This window comes from Megalops cyprinoides, chromosome 13 (genome assembly GCF_013368585.1).
Source record: "Megalops cyprinoides isolate fMegCyp1 chromosome 13, fMegCyp1.pri, whole genome shotgun sequence".
Taxonomy (NCBI): domain Eukaryota; kingdom Metazoa; phylum Chordata; class Actinopteri; order Elopiformes; family Megalopidae; genus Megalops; species Megalops cyprinoides.
Window position 1 is genome coordinate 1586440 of NC_050595.1, and position 21061 is coordinate 1607500.

The following is a 21061-nucleotide window of genomic DNA, read 5'->3' on the forward strand; positions in this document are numbered from 1 at the left end:
GCATAGACTGCCCATGCATTCAATGTCCAACAGAACAAAGCTGAAGATTCCCTTAAGAATGTGTTCAGTGAATTCCGGGTTCTGTTCTAGAACCCCTTTGTCCTCCTGTAAAACACTCTTAGAATGCACCAGAACCTGGGCAAACTGTCACACCGCCAGTGGACCAGTGCCAATCCAGTGGTTTCCAAGGGAACGATCAGAGTTCTCCGTCCCAAAAAGACAGCGTCCACCACAGTTTACAGATCTCCACAGTAATAATAAAAAACCTCTCCCTATCTTTACAGCAGAAATAATCAATATTCTTCAGTTAAATCTCCAGTGGCATGAGCCTCAGGAAGTGCATTGCGGGTGATTGATGTGTGAGCACCTGGTATAGGTCCGTGCTTTATGATTTAAACATGGCTAACTGAATTACAGCACAATAAAATGTCTACACCTTCAGTGAAATATAGATACACTTTTATAAAGCAAATATAATGGTAGCATGGAATGATGGCACTGATTTTTGGAACAAATATTATGAACAAATTCCCCCGAGTGCTGAAATGAGCTCCCTGTATGACTAAGGGGTCCTCCGGGAAAAACTCTAGCACTTCCTCCCAAAACAAAGGGAGGCCCGCAACCCCTCCCCAAATCCCCCTCCTCCTTCACTGCCATGCATACACAAGCACTCAGCACCCACAAGCCAACCAGCTTAAACAGACACTCAGGCAGGAGGCCGCAGTTCACACCACACAGGAAAGTGAACTGGACCATCTCCTCCATCTCTCAACCTGACACGCAGCCCTCCGTCCCCTCCTCAGACTCCTGTTCAGCGGCTCTTCGGTTCCTCTGACCTTCCACCCAATCAGTGCTCGCTCCCAAAGCCCATAAGAGCCCATCTGAGTCCAGCGTTCTGCGGGACGCCTCTGGCGAACTCAGAAGGCAACACCCACCAGGCCACTACGTAAGGCAGTAAAACTCTGTCTCTCTCCACAGTATCACAGCTCTCCAGAAATAATCAGCATTATTACTTATATATAGATAGACATTTACAGATATTCATCTTCACTGACACTATGAAACAAGTCCATGGATGCTGCCGCCACACTCCTATTGTGTGTGTGCGTGTGTGTCTCTAATCACACACTCCTTAGCTGTGTGTGTGTTTAACAGCACTCAGTCTGACTGTGTGTGTGTGTGTGTGTGTTTGTGTGTGTGTATATGCACGCATGTGCGCGTGTGAGCGGCAGGTTTGCGGCGTGGCTGAGCTGGAGTGTGTTGACGTGGGTATTATGGTTTGCGTGGTTTCCGTGGTTACGGACTGTCGCTCTCAGAAGGCGGTGCTCGCCATGCTGCCCGGGGCGAAGAGGCGGGGCACGCCGTCTTGCGCCTCCTCCACGTGCCGATGGGCCAGCCGTCCCTCCTCACCTGGGCAGGACAGAGAGCACAGCGGTCACACAGGTGCCCTCCACTGCCGCACTCTCCCCCCGCTCACCGCCCCCCTCCCCCTGCTCACCGCCCCCCCCCCCTCACCCAGAGCGAGCAGCGCCTGCTTGGCCGCGTCCCTCACGTCCTCCTTGTCCGTGCGGCACAGGTACACCAGCTGCTCGATGCTCTCCTTGGCCTGCAGCACACACAACACAGGGAGTCACTGACACCAACGCTACCGTTTCCTCAGGGTTCAGCATACCCAGAATCCTCAGCTGCTTCTCCCATCAGCCAGCGCGGCCCCTGGTGCTGCACACCTCTCACACTACGGCCACCTCAGTGTGTAATGACTGTTATCCTGGCTTCTGATTCACTCTCTGCTGTGGCTTTGAGGTACACGCTTTTCCTCATGTAGACTGTGTGCTACGGCAGGCAGTGTGTGGGGTGTGAGAGGGGCTGCCCCGCAGGAATGGGACAATGGCAGAAATGGCAGGACTCACCTTCAGACACGCCAGGGCCTTGCATCCAGAGACTCTCGTGTTCACACTATCATCCTCCAGGAGCTCCAGGCAGGTCACCAGGGCCTGCAGGGGTTAATGGGAAACTCAGCACTGTAAAGTGTGCTCAGACTCACACAAACACACAAACACACACTCACACACGCACACTCACACACACAAACACACACTCACACACGCACACCCTCACACAAACACACACACACTCACACACACACGCACACCCTCACACAAACACACACACACACGCACACACGCACTCACACACGCACACCCTCACACAAACACACACTCACACACACAAACACACACACGCACACCCTCACACAAACACACACACACACGCACACACACACTCACACACGCACACCCTCACACAAACACACGCACACACACACAGTCACACACAAACACACACACAGTCACACACAAACACACACACACTCACACACTCACACACACACACACACACACAGTCACACACAAACACACACACACTCACACACTCACACACAATGCTGCCCTTTATTCCACTGCAGTGTGGGGATGTCCTCAGCAGCTCCAGCGTGCTGTGGCAGACTAAGTTTCACCTCTGTCAACGTTAATTTGTGTTTGAATTGTAATCTGTACTTTGCACAGTGCTCTTGTATGCACTGGTGCTGGGTGAGTCTAGACAAGGCAGTGTGCCAAACGGAAAATAAAACAAGCTGCTGTGTGTCAGAAGATGTGCTGCTGTGTGTCAGAGGCTGTGCTGCTGTGTGTCAGAGGCTGTGCTGCTGTGTGGCTGTGCTGCTGTGTGTCAGAGGCTGTGCTGCTGTGTGTCAGAAGATGTGCTGCTGTGTGTCAGAGGCTGTGCTGCTGTGTGGCTGTGCTGCTGTGTGTCAGAGGCTGTGCTGCTGTGTGGAATAGGTTTTTATTTGGGTTTTAACTTGGCGTACTGTGAGTAATAAGTTTTTATTTGGTTTTATTTCTGTGCGCTCTGTGAGTAATAGGTTTTTATTCTGTTTTATCGTGGGCGTCTCACCCTCTCGCGGTGACGTGGCTGGTCGGCGAGGCCCCGCAGCAGGGACCCCGCGGCGCTGCACACCCTCCCCCGGGGGTCTGTCAGCAGCAGGGCGATGGCGCGCAGACCCTCCCGCTTCAGGCTGCATTCCGGGGGCCTCTTCAGGGCCTTCAGCAGGGCGTCCTGATCGCCTGATTGCAGACACTGCACCAGCCACACTGCGGGGGAACGGCAAGGCCCGGTTACAGCAGGGCGGGTGCAGCCTTACAGCAGCCACACAGCCTCTGCCTCTCTCATCATTCACCGGTGTATGTGCGCACCCAATACAGACCAACAACAACATTTTTCATTCAGGCATTCACCTGGCCACCACAGAACCCTCCTGCTTATTCACAAGCAAATGATGTGCAAAAGACTGAATCACAGGCACGTTCGTGCCGTCGTTAACAGAACCAGTTCAGTCATTCACACACACACACACACACACATTCACAGTCACCCGTTCTGACAGGCTCCCTCGTTCACACCTCTGTTATCAGCGGCCTGGGCGTGGCCTCACCTTCCTCCGCCAGCTCCGAGACGTACGTGTCGAATGCACTCACGCCCTCCGCCTCCAGGTAGCTCCAGAACTGGAAGATGGTGAGCGTCTCCCTGGCCGCCCCATCCCCTCTTCTGGGCAGCTTCCTCTCCAGGACCCTCTCCGCCAGTCCCAGGAACACTGCAGAGGGAACACGACACACGTCACATGACCACACTGCAGGCCACGCCCACATGTGTCCCTGTGACCCAGACAACTGCTGCAAAGGCATGGCACCACACAGTTCCACCCACAAAGGAAGCACTTCCTGATCTGTCCTCTTCCCAAAATGCACTCTGGCTGCTTGAGAACAACCCTTTTAGGAAAATGAGTATGTCTCTTCGGTCCAAAGTGAAAATCAAGGCCTGCTATATCTGCCAGCATCCACAGGGACTCAAACCCCCCCCCCCCCCCACAAAATCTCACTTCACCCCCAACCTCTTTCTCCTCTTCTGAGAGTTAGAGCTGAAACTCTGAGAACACCAAACAATACTCTGGATATTAATGATCAGATATGTTATTAATGTTATTATTCCACCTGAGTGTGTTTTCCCAAAGATCACCACTGATATCACATAATGCCTGTCAGTTCCAGGCGTTATGGTTAAATACAGGCCTGAGTAAATAATACCAGTCTCTAAGCCAGCAGTGCCCCAGAGACCCCCCCCGCTCCCCCCTGGCCGCTCTCGCATCGGGGCGGGGTGGGCGTGGCCGTACCTGTGTCTGCCAGACTGGCGCCGTGGTGGGGCAGCTGGCTGGCATAGGTAGTGCTCAGCGCACGGAGGAACGTCTCTGTGGTGGCGCTGTAGACGCTGGCTCCGTCGGTGCAGAGTTTCCATAGCGACAGGGCACCCTGGCACTGCTCGAGCTGTGGCACAACTACACCGGGGAAAACAGACAGACAGAGAAAGAGACAGGTACAGAGAGGCAGACAGGTGCAGAGAGGCAGACAGGTACAGAGAGACCGACAGGTGCAGAGAGGCAGACAGGTGCAGAGAGGCAGACAGGTACAGAGAGGCAGACAGGTACAGAGAGGCAGACAGGTGCAGAGAGGCAGACAGGTACAGAGAGGCAGACAGGTGCAGAGAGGCAGACAGGTACAGAGAGAGGAGGAGGCAGGATTAATGATTCATGATTCATTGCTCATTTCCTCAGATGACCTCCATGGCTTATGGTTTACATATTATCCCTCACGGAGCTGAAGATTTACTGAACTAACTCTGACTGAGTCTCTTTCTCATCCCATCCGGGATTCAGAGCAGAACCCCCGGTGCACAGGGCCACCCTGATCTGACTACGGCTCTGTTCTCATGAGCTTCCATCAGTCCATCAGCTTCAGACACCCGATGTGAGCAGGGAAGCCTAAGCAGGGCTTCTGCCTCCACCCAAAAGGTGGTTCAGGACTCAGCTGCAGTCCCCCAGCCCTGTGCCCTGCAGTGCGAGTGTGTCTCTGGAATGCCCTGTCTGTAACGGCGCTCCCTGTAACATGCCGTTACCTGTAACAGAGTGTCTGTTACGCCTGCCTGTCCCCACCTCCGCATGGCACTCCACGCTGAGCTCACCTTGATCGGGCGTGGTGACCCGGGTGGGCGAGTCCTCGGTGACCCGGCGGATCAGCTCCATCACCCTGGCCTCCCTCAGCAGCCGGTCCAGGGCGTACATTTCCCCACAGCGCAGAGGCCCAAAGGTGCCCAGCTTCTGCAACACGTCACAAACACAGCGGGACTGAAACGGCCTGCCCCTCCGTCTGTCCGCCCTGCTGCCTGCCAGCGTCTCCCCTCACACTCACCAGCAGCTGCGCGCTGCAGTTCCCCAGATGCACCAGCAGGGTGCGATCCAGCACGGGACAGCCTGTGGTCACGGGGCCGGCAGGAGACCCCCAGCACCGCTCCTCACTCCCCTCCTCCTCACCCGCACTTCCATCCGCTGGCCTGACGGGGGCGCTGTGAGACTCACTGCACAAATAAACCAGACAGGGCGAGTTCCGATTACAGGCCATGAACAGAGCCGTGCGAAGCCCCATACCACCATAGCCACAGAACTCCACCTGATGAGGCATGGACACCCTGCTCCTGCCAACAGAGCTGTGTCATGGTGAGCCTGTCCACGGCATGCCATATTCAGCGCAAACACAACCTCACTTCTGGGCAAGTGGGCATCAGTTTGCAGCTTTTGTTAAAATTAATATTATTTCCATAAGTAGTTTTTTTACTAGTTGCATTTTCACAGTAGCACTGCTGTATGCTTATCAACATCCTTATTTTTCTAAGGTTCTCAATTTTACCACTAGATGGCAGTAAGGGATTGTATTAAAAAAGCAGGGCTCCTTATTTCATGTATAATCTCTACATTAGAGGGAAAACCAGAGGCTGTTATGGAGCCCTGACCTTCCAGAAACACTCTTCCTCTCTCCTTCTTCCTCTTCCTCGTCTTCCAGGTCAGAGGTGTTGAGGAAGTCGAAGCTCCCGAGGGCAGTTTCCACAGTCAGACTCACACTGGAGGAACGACTGCGACTCCGTCCCTGAGGAGACACACACACACAACCACACACGCATGCACACGCACGCGCGCACGTACACACACACACACACACACACACACACACACACACACACACACACACACACACAACCACACACGCACGCGCGCACGCACACACACACGCGCACGCGCACACACACACAAGCACACACACACACGAGCACACACACACGCGCGCATATACACGCACACACGCGCGCATGCACACGCACACAAACGCATAAAGGTACCATTAGTGCAATTACATACACACACACGCACCCACGTCATAAAGTATAATCAGTGTTAATACATACAGTGTCAACCATGATGCCATGGATACAGAAAAATCCCTAACATGCTGGAGCATTGCACCCTGGTATTGTGGGGTGTTCTGGTGTCTGTCTATATGGGCAGCAATGTTACAACAGCAGGACCCATAACCCAAGGACTGGTATGATCCCCTGGTGGGCCACTGCTGTTGTACCATTCGGTTTGGTATTTAACCCAAACCCGCAAAGTACATATCACCATGTATTAATGGATAACCAGCATCTGGCTAAGAGAGTCTGCTAAGCAAAAATAAAATTATCTAATACGCTGGTATAAATATGCACACACACATACTATTACTGTAAACACACACACACAAATACACTGCTTGTGTCTCCTATTATACTTATAAGAATAATAATAATCTTTCAAAATATACATATACAGGTGACATCGCTGTGTACATACATACACACATTCTCACAGCCAGCATCTCCTCTGGAGGTGACTGACAGCCCTGTCAGTGGTCCTCAGCTAGGATGAGCTCAATACTGTTATAGCACTAGACAGGAGTGACATCATGCTCAGCTTTATTAAATCAGTGCCTCTGAACACCACTGTGGAGGAGAACTTCCTCTACAGCTCCCTATGCTGTGGGCAGATCCCGCCCACTACAGTGACATCACAGCCCCCCTCCCATCTCAGAGAGAACACAGCTAGGCATATGCCCATCTCTCAAGAGTGGCCCTTTCCAGCCACACATACATCTGAAATAAAGAACACTGAACGCTTCCTATTCCTACTTCCTGCTACATTCCTATTGGCTGGCCCTGTTCTGCTGTATCCAATGATAGCAGGCCAGTGATGCTATGCAGTGGAACATGGCTCTGGGCCATGACAGATTTCTGATGGTTATCTGCGGGTCAGTCTTTGAGGGGGGAGACAGCACCCAGACCCCTCTGTACGGTGATTACGAGACAGAAAGGCCCCACAGAGGAAGGGCAACACCCGCTGCTCTGCCCCGCGGGATTGTGGGAGTCAGCAGTGTTTACACTGTACTTTTTCTCTCTCTCTCTCACACACACAGGCACACACACACACACGCACGCACGGCCGGAATGTTGGCACCATCTTCACGGTGACCTGCGGAATGCGCAGGTCACTGCTGTTCCAATCCTGCTGGGGCTTACACTCTGTCCTCTCCCTCATTTAAAAACCCGACACAGCCAGAGAAACACACACACACACACACACACACACGCACACACACAGCCAGGTGCATTGACAGACACAGCTCCTCTGCTGCTGTGGTCCAGCCCTTCACTCACCGAGAGTGTTGCCTCCAGGTGTCTCAGCTCCTGCTCCAGCACCTGCAGCTCGGGGAACTGACCCCTGTAGTCATCCAGCGAGGAGATGACCGCACTCAGGGCCTCCTCCACCCCACTGTCCTCAGCCTGCTGGCTCACAGTGTCTGCAGGCACAGCCTCTAACTGAGCCCCAGGCTTCGCCGGCTCCTCCGCAGAGGCCTGGGCCGGCCGTGTCCGCGCTGTGTCCTCTGACCCCCGCCTCACCGGGGGCTGCCCCTCAGTGTCAGTTCTGGGGGCGCTGGGGCAGGGAGGCAGGCCGGCCGCACACGCAGCCTGCTCCACATGCCCTGACTGTGGGTCCTCTGGCACAGGCGACTCCCTGGCTTCTGGCCTGCTCTCCTGCGCCTCCTCTTTCTCCTTCACCAAGGGAGCTGGCTCCTCCCTCGAGCCAGCAGCAGGTACAGAGGAGCTCCTGGAGTCTAGAGCATCTGGGGTTGCCGTGGCAGCCAGTTTAGGGGCCTCCTGTGCCTCTGATGCTTCTGTTATTGGGGATGAGGGCATCTCCATGACGATATCGGTGACGGAGGCGACAGAGGCCACCTCGGAAGGCTCTGTGGACTCCCCGGCCGCTCTCTCCGTCACTGCGCCATCTACGCTGTTCTCACTGATGTGGCTGAGGGACCGCGAGTAACGGGCGTGGCCATTGGGCACCGCCTGTTTCCCAGAATCCTCCTCTCTCATCGGCACAGCGACCTTGAGCTCCTCCTCCTCCTCGTCTTCCTCCTCGCCGTGACTGGCAGTGCGGGTGGGAGTGGAGGTGGCGGATTCGCGGGGGGCGAAGGAGATCTCGATGGCAGGCGGGGCGGTCTGCACCTCCGGCTGGACCACCGTTTTGTGGGCGTGGCGAAGCCCCATGGAGAGCTGGGGGCTGGAGGAGTCGTCGGAGGATTCGGAGGAGTTGGACCAGGCCGTGCCATTCTCCATCTCCTCCTGCCTCCTCAGCATGTTCTACGGAGCGAGAGAGAGAAACGGTGACATTCCCCACAGCACCAACAACACAGCGGGTTAAATGGACAGACTGGCAGCTAGGGGGTTAAAAGCTGGACGAGTGAGTGAGCACAGACGACAGAGAGGGACAGCTGGGATCTGGGCTCCAGAGCAGCAGGGTACGGGTCTCACTCTCAGCCCAGAGCCCCAGGAGCAGGGTACGGGTCTCACTCTCAGCCCAGAGCCCCAGGAGCAGGGTATGGGTCTCACTCTCAGCCCAGAGCCCCAGGCGCAGGGTACGGGTCTCACTCTCAGCCCAGAGGCCCAGGACACCCCGCTTCACCTCCATCCAACCTCTGCTGGGCGCGTGACACAGTGGAGGACATTCAAAAAACAACCACATCCACAAGGGCCTAAACATCAGCTACGGCATGAGGGGCCTGGGGCTGTGTTTTCAGCTTCCCCGCCACGGTGGCTCTGCATGGGGGCTGCAACAACACCGGGGCACCAGGCTTCTACTCGGGCCTACAGATGTCGCCCGGCACTACGCACTACAGCTACCAGCACTTACATCCATCTGCAGGTGGGTGGAGCCCAGCCTGACGGGAGAGACGTCGCTGCACGAGCAGCTCTGAGACAGTCTCTCGCTCAGCGTCTCGCGGAAGACGTCCAGCAGGGACCAGCGCTGTTTGGCTGGCATGCGTCTCGGTGAGGTCTTCGCACGGAAGGGGGTGGGGGTGAGGGTGGGGCGGGGGTGAAGTGGAAGGTGAGACTAGATTATTACCACACTGCTACTGGTTCCCAGCTAACTCTACCCCCTCCTACACACACAGCAGCACAGTGAGAGCTGAAACAGAGCAAGCCAGGACAGAGAGTCACAGAGAGCTGTGGCCGGACGGGACGCAGCAGGGGGACAGTGTGTGACGGCTGTGCCGAGGGAAACGCCACAGGCCTGTGTGTGGACATGCGCACCCCGCACACAACCCCCTGCGCACACACACACTCTGACGCGCACACTCTGACGCGCACCCCCACGCACCCCGCACTGACAGTGTGGTTCATGCAACCCTGTGGCTGAGTCTGGGGTTACTCCAGGCCATTTCTGACTCCTGTCAATCACTTACTTGAATTTTCATTTCCTCTACCTGTGAGATGATTTGGAACGTGAGAAAACTACCCCAGCTGCTGCTCAAAAAACTGCTGACTGTAAGCTACAAGCTAAGTCTACTTTTTGTGTGTAGCTGGGAGTATGGGCTCAAACTGTGACTGACAAGGAAACTGCCTCCACAGGACAGGGAGGAGACAGCGGGACAGCCACAGGTAGCGGACACTGCCTCTAAACAGAGAGATAGAAGACACTGCCTCTAGTAGACAGGAATAGAGGACACTGCCTCTGACGGACAGAGGAAGATGACATCACTTACATAGAAGGCCTGCTCACGCAGGGAGGGCGTGTCCGGCGGGCTCTGGTTGTAGGTGGAGAAGCGCTTGTTGACCGTGGGAGCTTTATTGACTGTGCTGGCAGATGATCCCTGATCGTCCTTATCGAAAGGACTACAGGAGAGAGAGGGGGGGGGGGGGGTGTGAGGGAGTGAGGGAGACACAGAGGGTGGGGGGGGGGGGGGGGGGGGGGGGGGGGGGGGGGGGGGGGAGTGAGACAGAGGGGGAGAGAGAGAGAGGGGGAGTGAGGGAGACACAGAGGGAGAGAGAGAGAGAGCGAGAGAGAGAGAGGGAGGGAGAGAGAGAGAGACGGAGGGTGAGAGAGAGAGAGAGAGGGAGAGGGAGGGAGAGAGTTCAGAGTTTAACCAACGTGCACCATAATACACAGACACAGAAATGCACGTACAGCACATAGCAAGCGTGATCTGTAAACTCACATTAATCACAAAAAGTAAACATGTCCACACAGAGGGAGAGGAGTAGGACAAGCTGCAGAGTGCAAAGAAAGGCGGGATATGGAAGAAGAGGAGGAAGAGGAGGAGGAGGAAGACTCACTTCCAGGTGACCTCCAGGCTCAGTTTGATGGTGCCCAGGTCGTTGATGTCGACGGCCACCGTTTGGGGCAGAGCAGCAAAGAGGTCCTTCGTCTCGCAAGACACGTTCCCCACCACCACGTGATTGGCCAGGCTCTTTAACTCTGTCACCTAGGCAACCATGACAGGCAACTCAGCGGACATTCGCAAGGAGGGGGTGACGCAGGGAGGGAGGGGGTGGCCGGCCAGCGGGGGTGTAAGTCAGCCCTCTCCCTCAGTGAGCCTCTCCCCCCTCCCTGCCAGAGAGGATGTCTGCTTTGAGTCTCCACAGGGGGGCTGACTGGCAGACACCTGCCACCCCTCTCACCCCACCCCACCTCTGAACTCTACAGCCACTCCAGGTAATAAAACTCAAGGGAGATTATACAAACATCGCCTACGGTCATGTCCACCATTCCACCTCTAACCTTTCATTTCCGCCCCCCCCCCCCCCCCCCCCCCCCCCACTCATCCTGTATCTCTCTCCCTCTTTTGTTCCTTTCTCTCTCCCTCCTTTTCTCTCTCTCTCTCTCTCCCTCTCTCTCTCTCTCTCCTTCTCTCTCTCATTCCTGGCTACTCAGCAGTGCATTCTGGTCCTCTGATGTCACAGGTGTAATGGAATTTTTCAGAGGCGAGATGATCGCCGCCCAGTTCCTCTCACTGGACTGAGATGTCATTAAATCTGGCCCCTGCTCTTCGTGGCTTGCATGTGTGGTTAGCACCCTCCCGCTCAGCCGTGGGCGCAGCACTTCCTGCTCTCACCTTGATTGACAGGAACTCGGTGATTAGCGGCAGGAAGACCATCTCCTCGCTGTCCCACACCTGCTTGCCGTTTATCTCGATTCTGCCCCTCAGCTTCCAGCGCTGCCGCCCGTACTTCATAAAGATCTGCCAGGGTCAGAGGTCAGAGGTCAGACGTTACCCCAGACACACACTTCCCCGGGTAACGTGCTCATTAAAGACCTGTGTGTCTTCGCTGACTCTGCTCCTCCAGAGAGAGACGTCTCCTTGCAGTCAGCAGCAGAATTACGCTCCTGAACGATCGCACACCGCTGCGTTTTCCAGCCGCACACTGACGCACCCAATCGATCCCGATGTCAATCATGATCTCTGTGCTTGCATGGCAAACAGGTGCCCGCTGTGAGCGGCATTACAGCTTCCCCCACACACCCCCCCCCCCCCGCCTCACCCCCACTCTCACAGAGACAGCAGCTGTGGAATAACTCTCACCTCGTACTGGTCCCCTGCACAGAGCCGTGCGAAGCCAGCCAGACCTGCAGCGGAGAGGGACAGACAGACAGACAGACAGACAGAGGGATAATTACTTCACACCACCTTACTCTGACACAGTCCAGAGTGCTGTAACAACAGCCTGCCGAAAACAAGGACACACCACAGCAAGGGTACACACTCTCTCTCTCTCTCTCAATCACACACACACACACACACACACACACACACTGATTCAGGCTTCAGCAGAGCTGGGACAGGGGTTTGGCCGAGGGCTTTCTGGCTGGAGAGACGCTGCAGTTCTCTGCTCTCCCCTCAGTAAAGGAGCGCTGAGCTTTAACCAAAACACATTCCTGAATGTCTCAGCCGCTGCTGCTTCTCAGGTGACTTCACCTCAAACAAGCTGCTGGTGGCTTCTGACCCCAGTCTGCATGTGTCTGTGTTTCTGTGTGTGTGTGTGTGTGTGTGTGTGTGTGTGTGAGTGTGTGTGTGAGAGTGTGTGTGTGTGTGTGTATGTGTGAGAGTGTGAGTGTGTGTGTGTGTGTTAGTGTGTGTGAGAGAGTGTGAGTATGTGTGCTCACCCTTCATTTTGATGTGAAACTCTCCCAGCTGATTTTCCAGCTCATTCTCCAGCATGCACATGTTCTGCAGAGAGAGGGGAGGAGAAGGGGACAGAGAGAGGAGAGTGAGGACTCACAGCGCTGGGGTTCTCATAATCTTCTCCTTGTTTACTGCTTTTGACAGCTGATGATGGCAGTGAGGCTTTCAGAAACACAATAATCTAAATGACAATAAAGCTCTCTGGTCTGGGAGAAAGAGCTGAAGCTCTTTGTCTTCTTGAGGTTTTTATCCTGTAGGTCTTTGCTTGTTTCCCCCCCAGGCCTCACTTTCGTGTATTCGACAGAGACCCAGACCCTGTCATCCTCCGTGTTTTCCAGCAGACTCCGCCCCTTTGCTGACCTCAGTGTACTCTGTTAGACTCCGCCCCCTTTGCTGACCTCGGTGTACTCTGTTAGACTCCACCCCCTTTGCTGACCTCAGTGTACTCTGTTAGACTCCACCCCCTTTGCTTACCTCAGTGTACTCTGTTAGACTCCGCCCCCTTGTGTTACCTCCGTGTACTCTGTTAGACCCCGCCCCCAGCTTACCTCAGTGCACTCTGTTAGACCCCGCCCCCAGCTTACCTCAGTGTACTCCTTGTAGCCCTTGTTGGCCTCTGATAGGCTCTCGCGGGCCTCTCGGCTCCCTGGGGAGGCGGTGTACGCCTTCACCATCTTATTGGCTCCATCCCGCAGTCTGCGCTGCATGCAGTATGCCTCGTACAGCTCGTCGATCTGCACGCGCACACACACACACACACACGTCATTACAGGTACCATTACACAATACCTATATGCTTCATTACACAATATAACATTGCACAATATCCACAGGCTTCCGAGGTAACATTAGATCTTTCATTTAATATGCTTTACACATTTTTATATGGCTGAGTATTTTATTTATTAATATTGTTTCTGCATTACATTCAAAAGTGCAAACACAACACATATACATACACACACACACGGGCATAAATTAGTGACAAATACACACAGCTGTGCTTGTACCAAGATAAACAAAAAATGATTTTCCATAAACAAGGGCCAGGCAAACAGAAGGCTGTGAGTCTGCACTGAGCGTGTGCAGAGGGGCGTGGCTGGAGAGGACATTTTAGAATCCCCGCTCTGCCATTGGAGCACAGGCGGTAAGAAGGCCCCGCCCACACTCCACAGGCAGGGCCTGTCTGTTCCAGCGGCTTCCTGCTGGGGAGCTTTTATTGGCTGATTACTTCCTACAGACACACACTGTCGCTCGTTTTCTTCATCTAATAAACATTTTATTGATCCATCTGCAGACTCCCAGAGGGCGCTGTCCCAAAAACAACCTTTACTGGCAACACAATAAAGCACTTCCACAGCCACACTCTCACTTTCACAGCCCCAACAACACACGCACACACACACGCACACACGCACACACACCACAACCTCACTTTCACAGCCCCAACAACACACGCACACACACACGCGCGCACACACACACACACACACACACACCACAACCACACTCTCACTTTCACAGCCCCAACAACACATGCACACACATGTGCACGCGCGCGCGCACACACACACACACACACACACACACACACACACACACACACACACACACACACACACACACACACATACACATACACATACGCACACACACACACACACACACACGCATGCATGCACTCACACAGGCAGGCACGCAGGCACACACACACACACACAGGCACACACACACAAACACACACCACAACCACACTCTCACTTTCACAGCCCCAACAACACACGCACACACATGTGCACACGCGCGCACACACACACACACACACACACACATACGCGCGCGCACACACACACACACACACACACACACGCATGCACTCACACAGGCAGGCACGCAGGCACACACACACACACACACACACACACACACACACACACACACACAGCTCTTCCAGTTCACCCTCAGCATCAGGCTGTGTTTTCAGGTCAGGGGAGAAGTGTGTTAGCAGTGTCTGAGGGCAGCCTGCTTTTGTGAATCAGGGCATCTCCATTTGAGCTGAACCCGATTGGCCAGCGCAGTGTGAAATATCTCTCCCCCTCCCATCGCCTTCCCCATCCACTCCCTCCAAACGCACCACCGCTCAGACTGAATGGAGCGGAGCAACAGCATGAATGAATGAATAAAGTAAGAGACGGAGGGAGAAAGAGATGGAGGGAGAGGTGTAGGGAGAGAGAGAGAAAAGGAGAGGTCCATTCAGGGCGCCAGGTTCTTGACAGATGCGCACGCTGGTCCTGTTGGGACCCCCTGAAAGCCCCCCCACCTGCACCTGCTCCCATTTTAACACATGCTTATGGCCCTGCGGCTCGCTCCCCACCCCTCTCACATCCCCCATGCCTCTCACAAACCCCCCCGGCCCCCACCTCTACCTCACCCCCCACCTCCGTGAGGGCTGGAGGGACCGCGTCCCACATACCCACTCACCCAGCCCCCCCCCACCTGTGCATTACACTGCAAAATCCATCCACCACTTCACCTGTGTGTATTCTGCAATATTAATACAGTTCGTCTCTACCTGTCTGTGCTCTGCAATATTAATCTCCCATCTATACCTGTGTGTAATAATGCAATATTAATGCACTGTCTCTGTCCTGTGAGCTCAAAGCTGCACTTCAGCACGGGGGAGAAACCCCCCCCCCCATCCCCCACTCCTCGCTGGCCTCATATCAACCTTCGAAACGTGTTCTCTGCGACCTGCAAACCTCCTCCCCCTCCCCCTCCTCTTCCTCCTCCCGCTCCCTCTCTTCCAGCTTCCTCCAGGCCCGCTGTTAATAACTTCTCCAGGGGAGAATGTGCCGTCAAGCTGGAACGCTAAGTCCATAACCACCACACCCCCCCCCCCCCCCCAATCCCACCCCCGCCCCCGCCCCCCCAGCCGGCTAGCTGGTCTCGTGACAGGCGCCGGTCCCAGCTAATGACCCCTCTCGCTGGCCACAGGGCCCCAGTGACCCGCTGGGCACAGCTCGTCTGTCCTAATTAAGCCCCTGGCTCATTAACGGGACAGGCTGGCGGGACGAGGGGCTAGGTTCAAGGCTCGAGGTGAGGGGCGAGGGGCGAGGGGCGATAGGCGAAGGCGGGGTCAGGCAAAGCACACCATGTGGCTCAGTAAGGTAAGGTGTAAATGTGCACCTCTTCCACAGAGGGGTAACATGTCCTCTCGGGTCCCACAGCCCAGCAAGGCTGAAGCCACTGCTGTAACCACTCAGAGAGCAGAGACTCAGGGATCAGTGAAGACGGAAACCAGGGTGTGATGAAGTGTGATGGTATGGTGTGTGTGTGAAGGTGTTGGACTACAAACACACACACACGCACACACGGACACACGGACACACTCACACACTCACACATTCACTCTCACTGTCACACAGACACACACACACACACTCACACACATGCCCCCCCTCCTCTGAGGGAAAAAATGGGAAGAAAGGGAAAATAAACAGAATGTGGCTCTTTCATGTTTTACTGCGAGAGCAGAGAGAGGAGTAGGAGGCAGACTGATTCCTCTGCTGAGCCAATCAGCTCTCTCCCCATCTGGAGCTGGTTAGCGGCCGTTACGAGTGCTTCAGACTGAAAACTGCTCTGCTCGGCTGGCAGACTGTCTCACTTTCTCCTCTTAACTGCTGCAGAAGCAGTTTTCTCACTCAGTCATTCAGTGAAATACATTTCCCAGAAGCACTCTTTTCCATCCTGAAGACAGAGAGATGGCGGCCCATATGTTGGGGGGGGGGGGGGTTGCAAGTGGGTGCAGTTCCTGTTCCATTGTACATACAGCCTTATTGCCCCAGTGAGAGGCCCTGCCCTCTCACCCCAGGAGGTCAGGAACTCCCCGGGGCCCGTTCCACTCGTAAAACTCAAACTAATCACAGATCTGACGAGAGGAGCTTTTCCTCTGCAATTCCAGCTGCCTCCAGTTAAGGTGTCACTCTTCCTCCTGCAGGCCTTGACCTCTGAACCCAAGCCAGGCGGTGTGCAGCTCGAGAGAAAACAAACCAGGAATGCGCAAGGACACCAAGGCCAACGCCTCCCTGTCTCTCTCACACACACACACACACACACACACACGCACCTGAGCACACACCTCGCAGGATCTTACCTTACTCAGGTGGAACTCCAGTCTTCGCATGAACCTCTCGATCACCTTCACTTGCTGTGAGGAAAAACAGAGGAGCTCTTTATGCGACACACCGCCTGCCTCCGTCCTTTCACAGTCTCTGGCCCTGAACCCACTCAGGGCAAACACTCTAACAGCAACCTGACCGTGCGCTGGGCTATTTCTGGGTTTGTTTTGCAACTTGTGAGAGGTGTAGAGAATGCAAAGTGTATCACCTGCACAGAAGAGGAAAGCAAGCAGAGAGTTTGTCTCACCTTATCGAGCTCGTACAGAAAGCCCTGCAGAGGAAAAACACAGTGTGAGCCTTCCTCCACCACCATGATCATCACTCCCAGCCCCGCCTCCAACCCCCACCGAGCCCAAGCCCCACCCAATCACGGCCCAAGCCCAGATCCGAACAGGCCCTGGTGCAGCCCAATCCCAGGCCTCCCCGGGACTCACCAGCCTGGAGTTCCTCTTGGACTCGCGCATCTGTCGGCTCAGGCTGTCCAGCTCCAGCTGATGCACCTGAAGGTACGCCCTGAGAGCGGGAACACAGCACGCATCACTTCCTGTTCAGTGTGTGCAAGTGTAGTGTGTCCATGAGCTTAAACGTGTACATTTAGTTTGTGCACTGTTTGTTTGTGTGTGTGTGTGTGTGTAGCATAGTAGTCATTAGCAATAGTAGCCAGTAGCCAGACAGCAGACAGTAACGGTCATTAGAAATAGCAGTAGTATACAGTAGTCAGTAGACAGTAGTCAGTAGTAGTAGTAGTAATAGTCAGTAGACAATAGACAGTAGACAGCAGTCAGTAGTCAGAAGTAATTGCAGTAATAGTACGTTGTCAGTAGTCAGCAGTAACAGTAACAGTCAGTAGTCAGTAGTAATTGCAGTAATAGTGCATTGTCAGTATGCTTACTGCAGGCCTCTCTTGAGTGCCTCGTACACCTCGTCCAGCCTCTCTGGCTGGGGCACCTTGGGGGGCGGAGACTTGGCGGAGAGAGTGAACATCCTGCTTCCTCTGGAGGGGGTCTTCCTTGTGCAGGCAGGGGTACTGAACACCGACAGGTTCCTGCATGGGGGGGGGGGGGTCAAACAGTGTGAGCAAACATGCCTATGTGTTTCATTATCACTCAGATTCCAGACTCACCCCCCCAGCCCCACCCCAGTGTTAATACGCAGCACCAAAGACCCTGACCATCACTGAGAATTTCACTTCACGCCAGGTCAGACAGTATCACATCAACCTTAAGAAGAATCAATAACACTTTAAATGCACTTAAACATGTATATCGGGCTGTCAATATGGCATGAGGTTCCCTGTTATGGAGTTGACACACCATTCAATAAGAGTTAAAGTGATATGGATCTGCTGTCTGTACGCTACGTTAACAGGTCACGTTACCATCAGCATCTGCCGAAGCCAGGACTCGGAAACTCTTCACACCCTGCTCTCTGTTCCCGCCAAATCCGCTGCCTCAACTCCTCCACTTACTGAACGGGTTGTGCGGAACACAGTAGTAAAAACTTTGAATTTCACAAAACACACAGCAGTAAATTATCTCCTGAGTGCACCATAAAGCTCCACCTCCAGCTGGCATTTACTGTCTGCAAAAATGTGGCAAAGGTCAAACTGAGGTCACGCCTGGGGCTCGTTAAGTAATTAAATGCTTAGGCAGGAGCAAAGACAGCCTCCCGGGACCAAGGTTTGACACCCCTGGACCGACGATACGCCTTGTGGGAGATAGCTTCCTGTTATCAGCACCCTTTCCTGGCCTGGTCTTCCTCACACTGCCATGCTGAGACTGATAATGGGGAAGCACAAGAAGAGTTTATCTTTCACTCCCCCGACCCCCAAACCTTCCCACCACACCCCTCCCACATATCCCTCTCTCCTGCTGCCTTGCTCCAAGACTTGTGACAACTATGCACAAAGCTGAGATAATGTAGGCACAAACACTGAACAATCAGAGGCGGGTGATTCACCCACTCAATCAGTGCGAAGGCAGTAGTTTCTCATGAGGCACAAGTGGGCAACAGGACAGGCTCTTCCCTGCAGTTAGGGGCTGTCCGTGCATATTTATCTCATACAAATAATCAGATCGCCACCAGATACAAAGCTGGATGACTGAGGCAGGTTTGACCAGCGTCTGGTGAATTAGGTGATCCTCCTTCCTTACTTCCTTCTCTCTTTCACCCCTCTCTCCTCCATCACAACATCTCTGCTCACACTGCACCTGATAAATGAGCTCCAATCTGTCTTTTTGACTGGAAGATGGATCTCTCCATTAAGAAATAACTCCAGCAGTCTTTGCTCTCTGTGTGTTTGGGATGGCAGGAGAGGGATGGGTCTGGCAGGCCCACAGCCATCACATCCCCAGAGGGAGATGTTTTGGAGCTGACCAGGCATTTTCTCTTTTTTCTGATGATTGAGATGAAGCAAAAAACCTGAGTAATCACAAAGCGCCCGGATTACGGACAGAGAGAGATTATGGTCCAGACTCTCCCTCCCCTGCGGTGCACACAGGCCTTTCCTCTTTAACGTCCCACCCCCACCGCTCAAAAACCCAACAATAAATCAAACCCCCTCTTAAAAGCTGCCCTCTTCCTCTTGCAGAGTCAGACTCAGGAAGCAGGCTGCCGACAGGAAGTGCAGGGTGAACAGGATTTCCTGTCAGGTGTGGCTGCGCACGTCAAGGTGAGGGCGTGTTGCAGACGCCACAGAAAACATCCAGCTTGGGGCTGTGTGTGTGTGCGTGTGTGTGTGCGTGTGTGTGTGCGTGTGTGTGTGTGCGTGTGTCTGAAGACTCTGAAGCTGTTTTTATCCTCTGCCACCATGAGCTCAGACTGAGCAGGCCTGCCTGGAGGGAGCTCATGAGGTCAGTCGTATGAGACCAGAAGAGGCTTCCCTAGCCTATCAGGGTCCACTGTGGGAGGGGTCAACCGGCATGTGGGAGGAACAAACTGGAAAGGGGAGTGCGACCAAACACGCGGAAGGAAATATGACTGTGCAGTGCAGTGCATTCTGGGAGAAGACAGCCTCCAGGTGGAGCTGGCTTATTCATGAGCGGAAAGTGCAACGGGTGGTGCGGACGGGGCATGTCCGGGGCGTGTCCGGGGCGTGTCCCGGGCGGGGCAGACTCACCTGTAAGGCTTGTCGTGGGAGTTGACTCCGGCGAAGGACTGGCTCCTAGTGATGGACCGGGAGAGGATTCGGCGCGCGGGGCGCACAGACAGGGACATGGTGGACGCTGCTCTGGAGGGACTCCCTGCGGGTACACGGCACAGGGGAAGCCATTACACAGCGCACCAGGAAGGAGGGGAACAAATTACAGGTTACGCAACTGGGCAGCTGAGATCTGGGTGTATCAGAATTTTCTTTTAAGTGGAGTTTTCTGTGGCCCTTGGCCTTACATGAGACTGATTATGTAATGCTTTCTGGAATGTGGATTCCTGAAACCTCGTTAGCTATACATTCTTGGTTGAGTGCACCTTGAGCCCCTGAGATGCAAACAGCAGGGTGTTTTTTACAGAGGTGGGTTTATTTAATAACTTCCAGAGAGCACGCGCTACATTGTCACATCAAAGCGTCTCATTACAGGAGCAGTGGGATTGTGCGAGACTCGAGTCCAGGCCAAGGGCCTCTGTCTCTCCTCTCCTGCCAGTCACCCTCTGCAGAGTCAAGGAAATTCTGTGCAGGATTGTACAAACTGCCCGCCCACCAGCTGAAAGGTGATTGGATTACAAACTGCCCGTCCACCAGCTGAAAGGTGATTGGCTGACTCAATGCACTTGCCCAGTATTTCCTCGTCATCATCTACCCCACCACCCCTCACATCAAACCCACCAACATTACTGGCCAGACACCCAGATATGTGTGTGTGTGTGTGTGTGTGTGTGTGTGTGTGTGTGTGTGTGTGTGAGAGAGAGAGAGCGCTCTGTCTCACTTTATAATCTCACTACATCCCATCAAGCTGCTCCACTCTTCCTCTGCCTGCTGGAATCCTGCTCTGACGCAGCTGCAGCTGCTGCGACCTGCCTGGGACTGGATCCCACAACCCTCTGAGCCAGAATCTATCACTCCTGTACACTCTGCCCTCGGAAGAGTGGCCCAGCAGAACTGCAGATCAGATCAGAACTGAGCCTCTCCCTCCCACAGCTGGTGCCCTCCACACAACAGGATCGTTTGCAAGAGCAAACTCACACATTCAGAACGGCGTTACTGTAAGGAATGTGAAAGAGGTCCACGCCTCTGTGAGTGAAATGCAGCCCCCTGTTCTCCTCACACAGCAATCGGCCCCTAATGTCAACAATGCGACAACCCCAGCTATGTCTCAGGGAGGGATGTCACTGCCGAAAGTGCTCTGCCACCTTCTGCCCTGCCAGCTTTAAGCAGGACTCACACAAGCTGCTCATTTCGGCTCTGCCACATCAGTTCCTCAGATGATTCGGAGCCAGATTGTGCAGTTTGGA

The 21061-nt window shown here is 54.3% G+C and overlaps 1 protein-coding gene across 6 annotated transcripts in view; it reads right to left on the reverse strand.

Annotated features, from left to right (window-relative positions):
- Positions 1-1187: 1187 nt before the first annotated feature.
- The window catches only part of ripor1 (RHO family interacting cell polarization regulator 1), a 67404-nt gene continuing 47530 nt past the window's right edge, over positions 1188-21061 (reverse strand). For 5 of the 6 annotated variants that reach the window (XM_036543393.1, XM_036543392.1, XM_036543390.1 and 2 more), the window contains exons 2-22: positions 19734-19857; positions 17508-17660; positions 17050-17128; positions 16863-16886; positions 16591-16644; positions 13022-13171; positions 12419-12482; positions 11838-11881; positions 11370-11495; positions 10591-10739; positions 10020-10149; positions 7630-8616; positions 5896-6029; positions 5298-5463; positions 5071-5206; positions 4226-4387; positions 3491-3649; positions 2953-3149; positions 1911-1994; positions 1516-1606; positions 1188-1410 (exon numbers count right to left, since the gene is read on the reverse strand). In XM_036543393.1, coding sequence (XP_036399286.1) covers positions 1313-1410; positions 1516-1606; positions 1911-1994; positions 2953-3149; positions 3491-3649; positions 4226-4387; positions 5071-5206; positions 5298-5463; positions 5896-6029; positions 7630-8616; positions 10020-10149; positions 10591-10739; positions 11370-11495; positions 11838-11881; positions 12419-12482; positions 13022-13171; positions 16591-16644; positions 16863-16886; positions 17050-17128; positions 17508-17660; positions 19734-19831 — 3285 coding nt within the window. In that variant the 5' untranslated portion in view covers positions 19832-19857 and the 3' untranslated portion in view covers positions 1188-1312. The remainder of the gene's footprint in view (positions 1411-1515; positions 1607-1910; positions 1995-2952; positions 3150-3490; positions 3650-4225; positions 4388-5070; positions 5207-5297; positions 5464-5895; positions 6030-7629; positions 8617-10019; positions 10150-10590; positions 10740-11369; positions 11496-11837; positions 11882-12418; positions 12483-13021; positions 13172-16590; positions 16645-16862; positions 16887-17049; positions 17129-17507; positions 17661-19733; positions 19858-21061) is intronic. The other variant, XM_036543389.1, reaches the window with a different exon arrangement.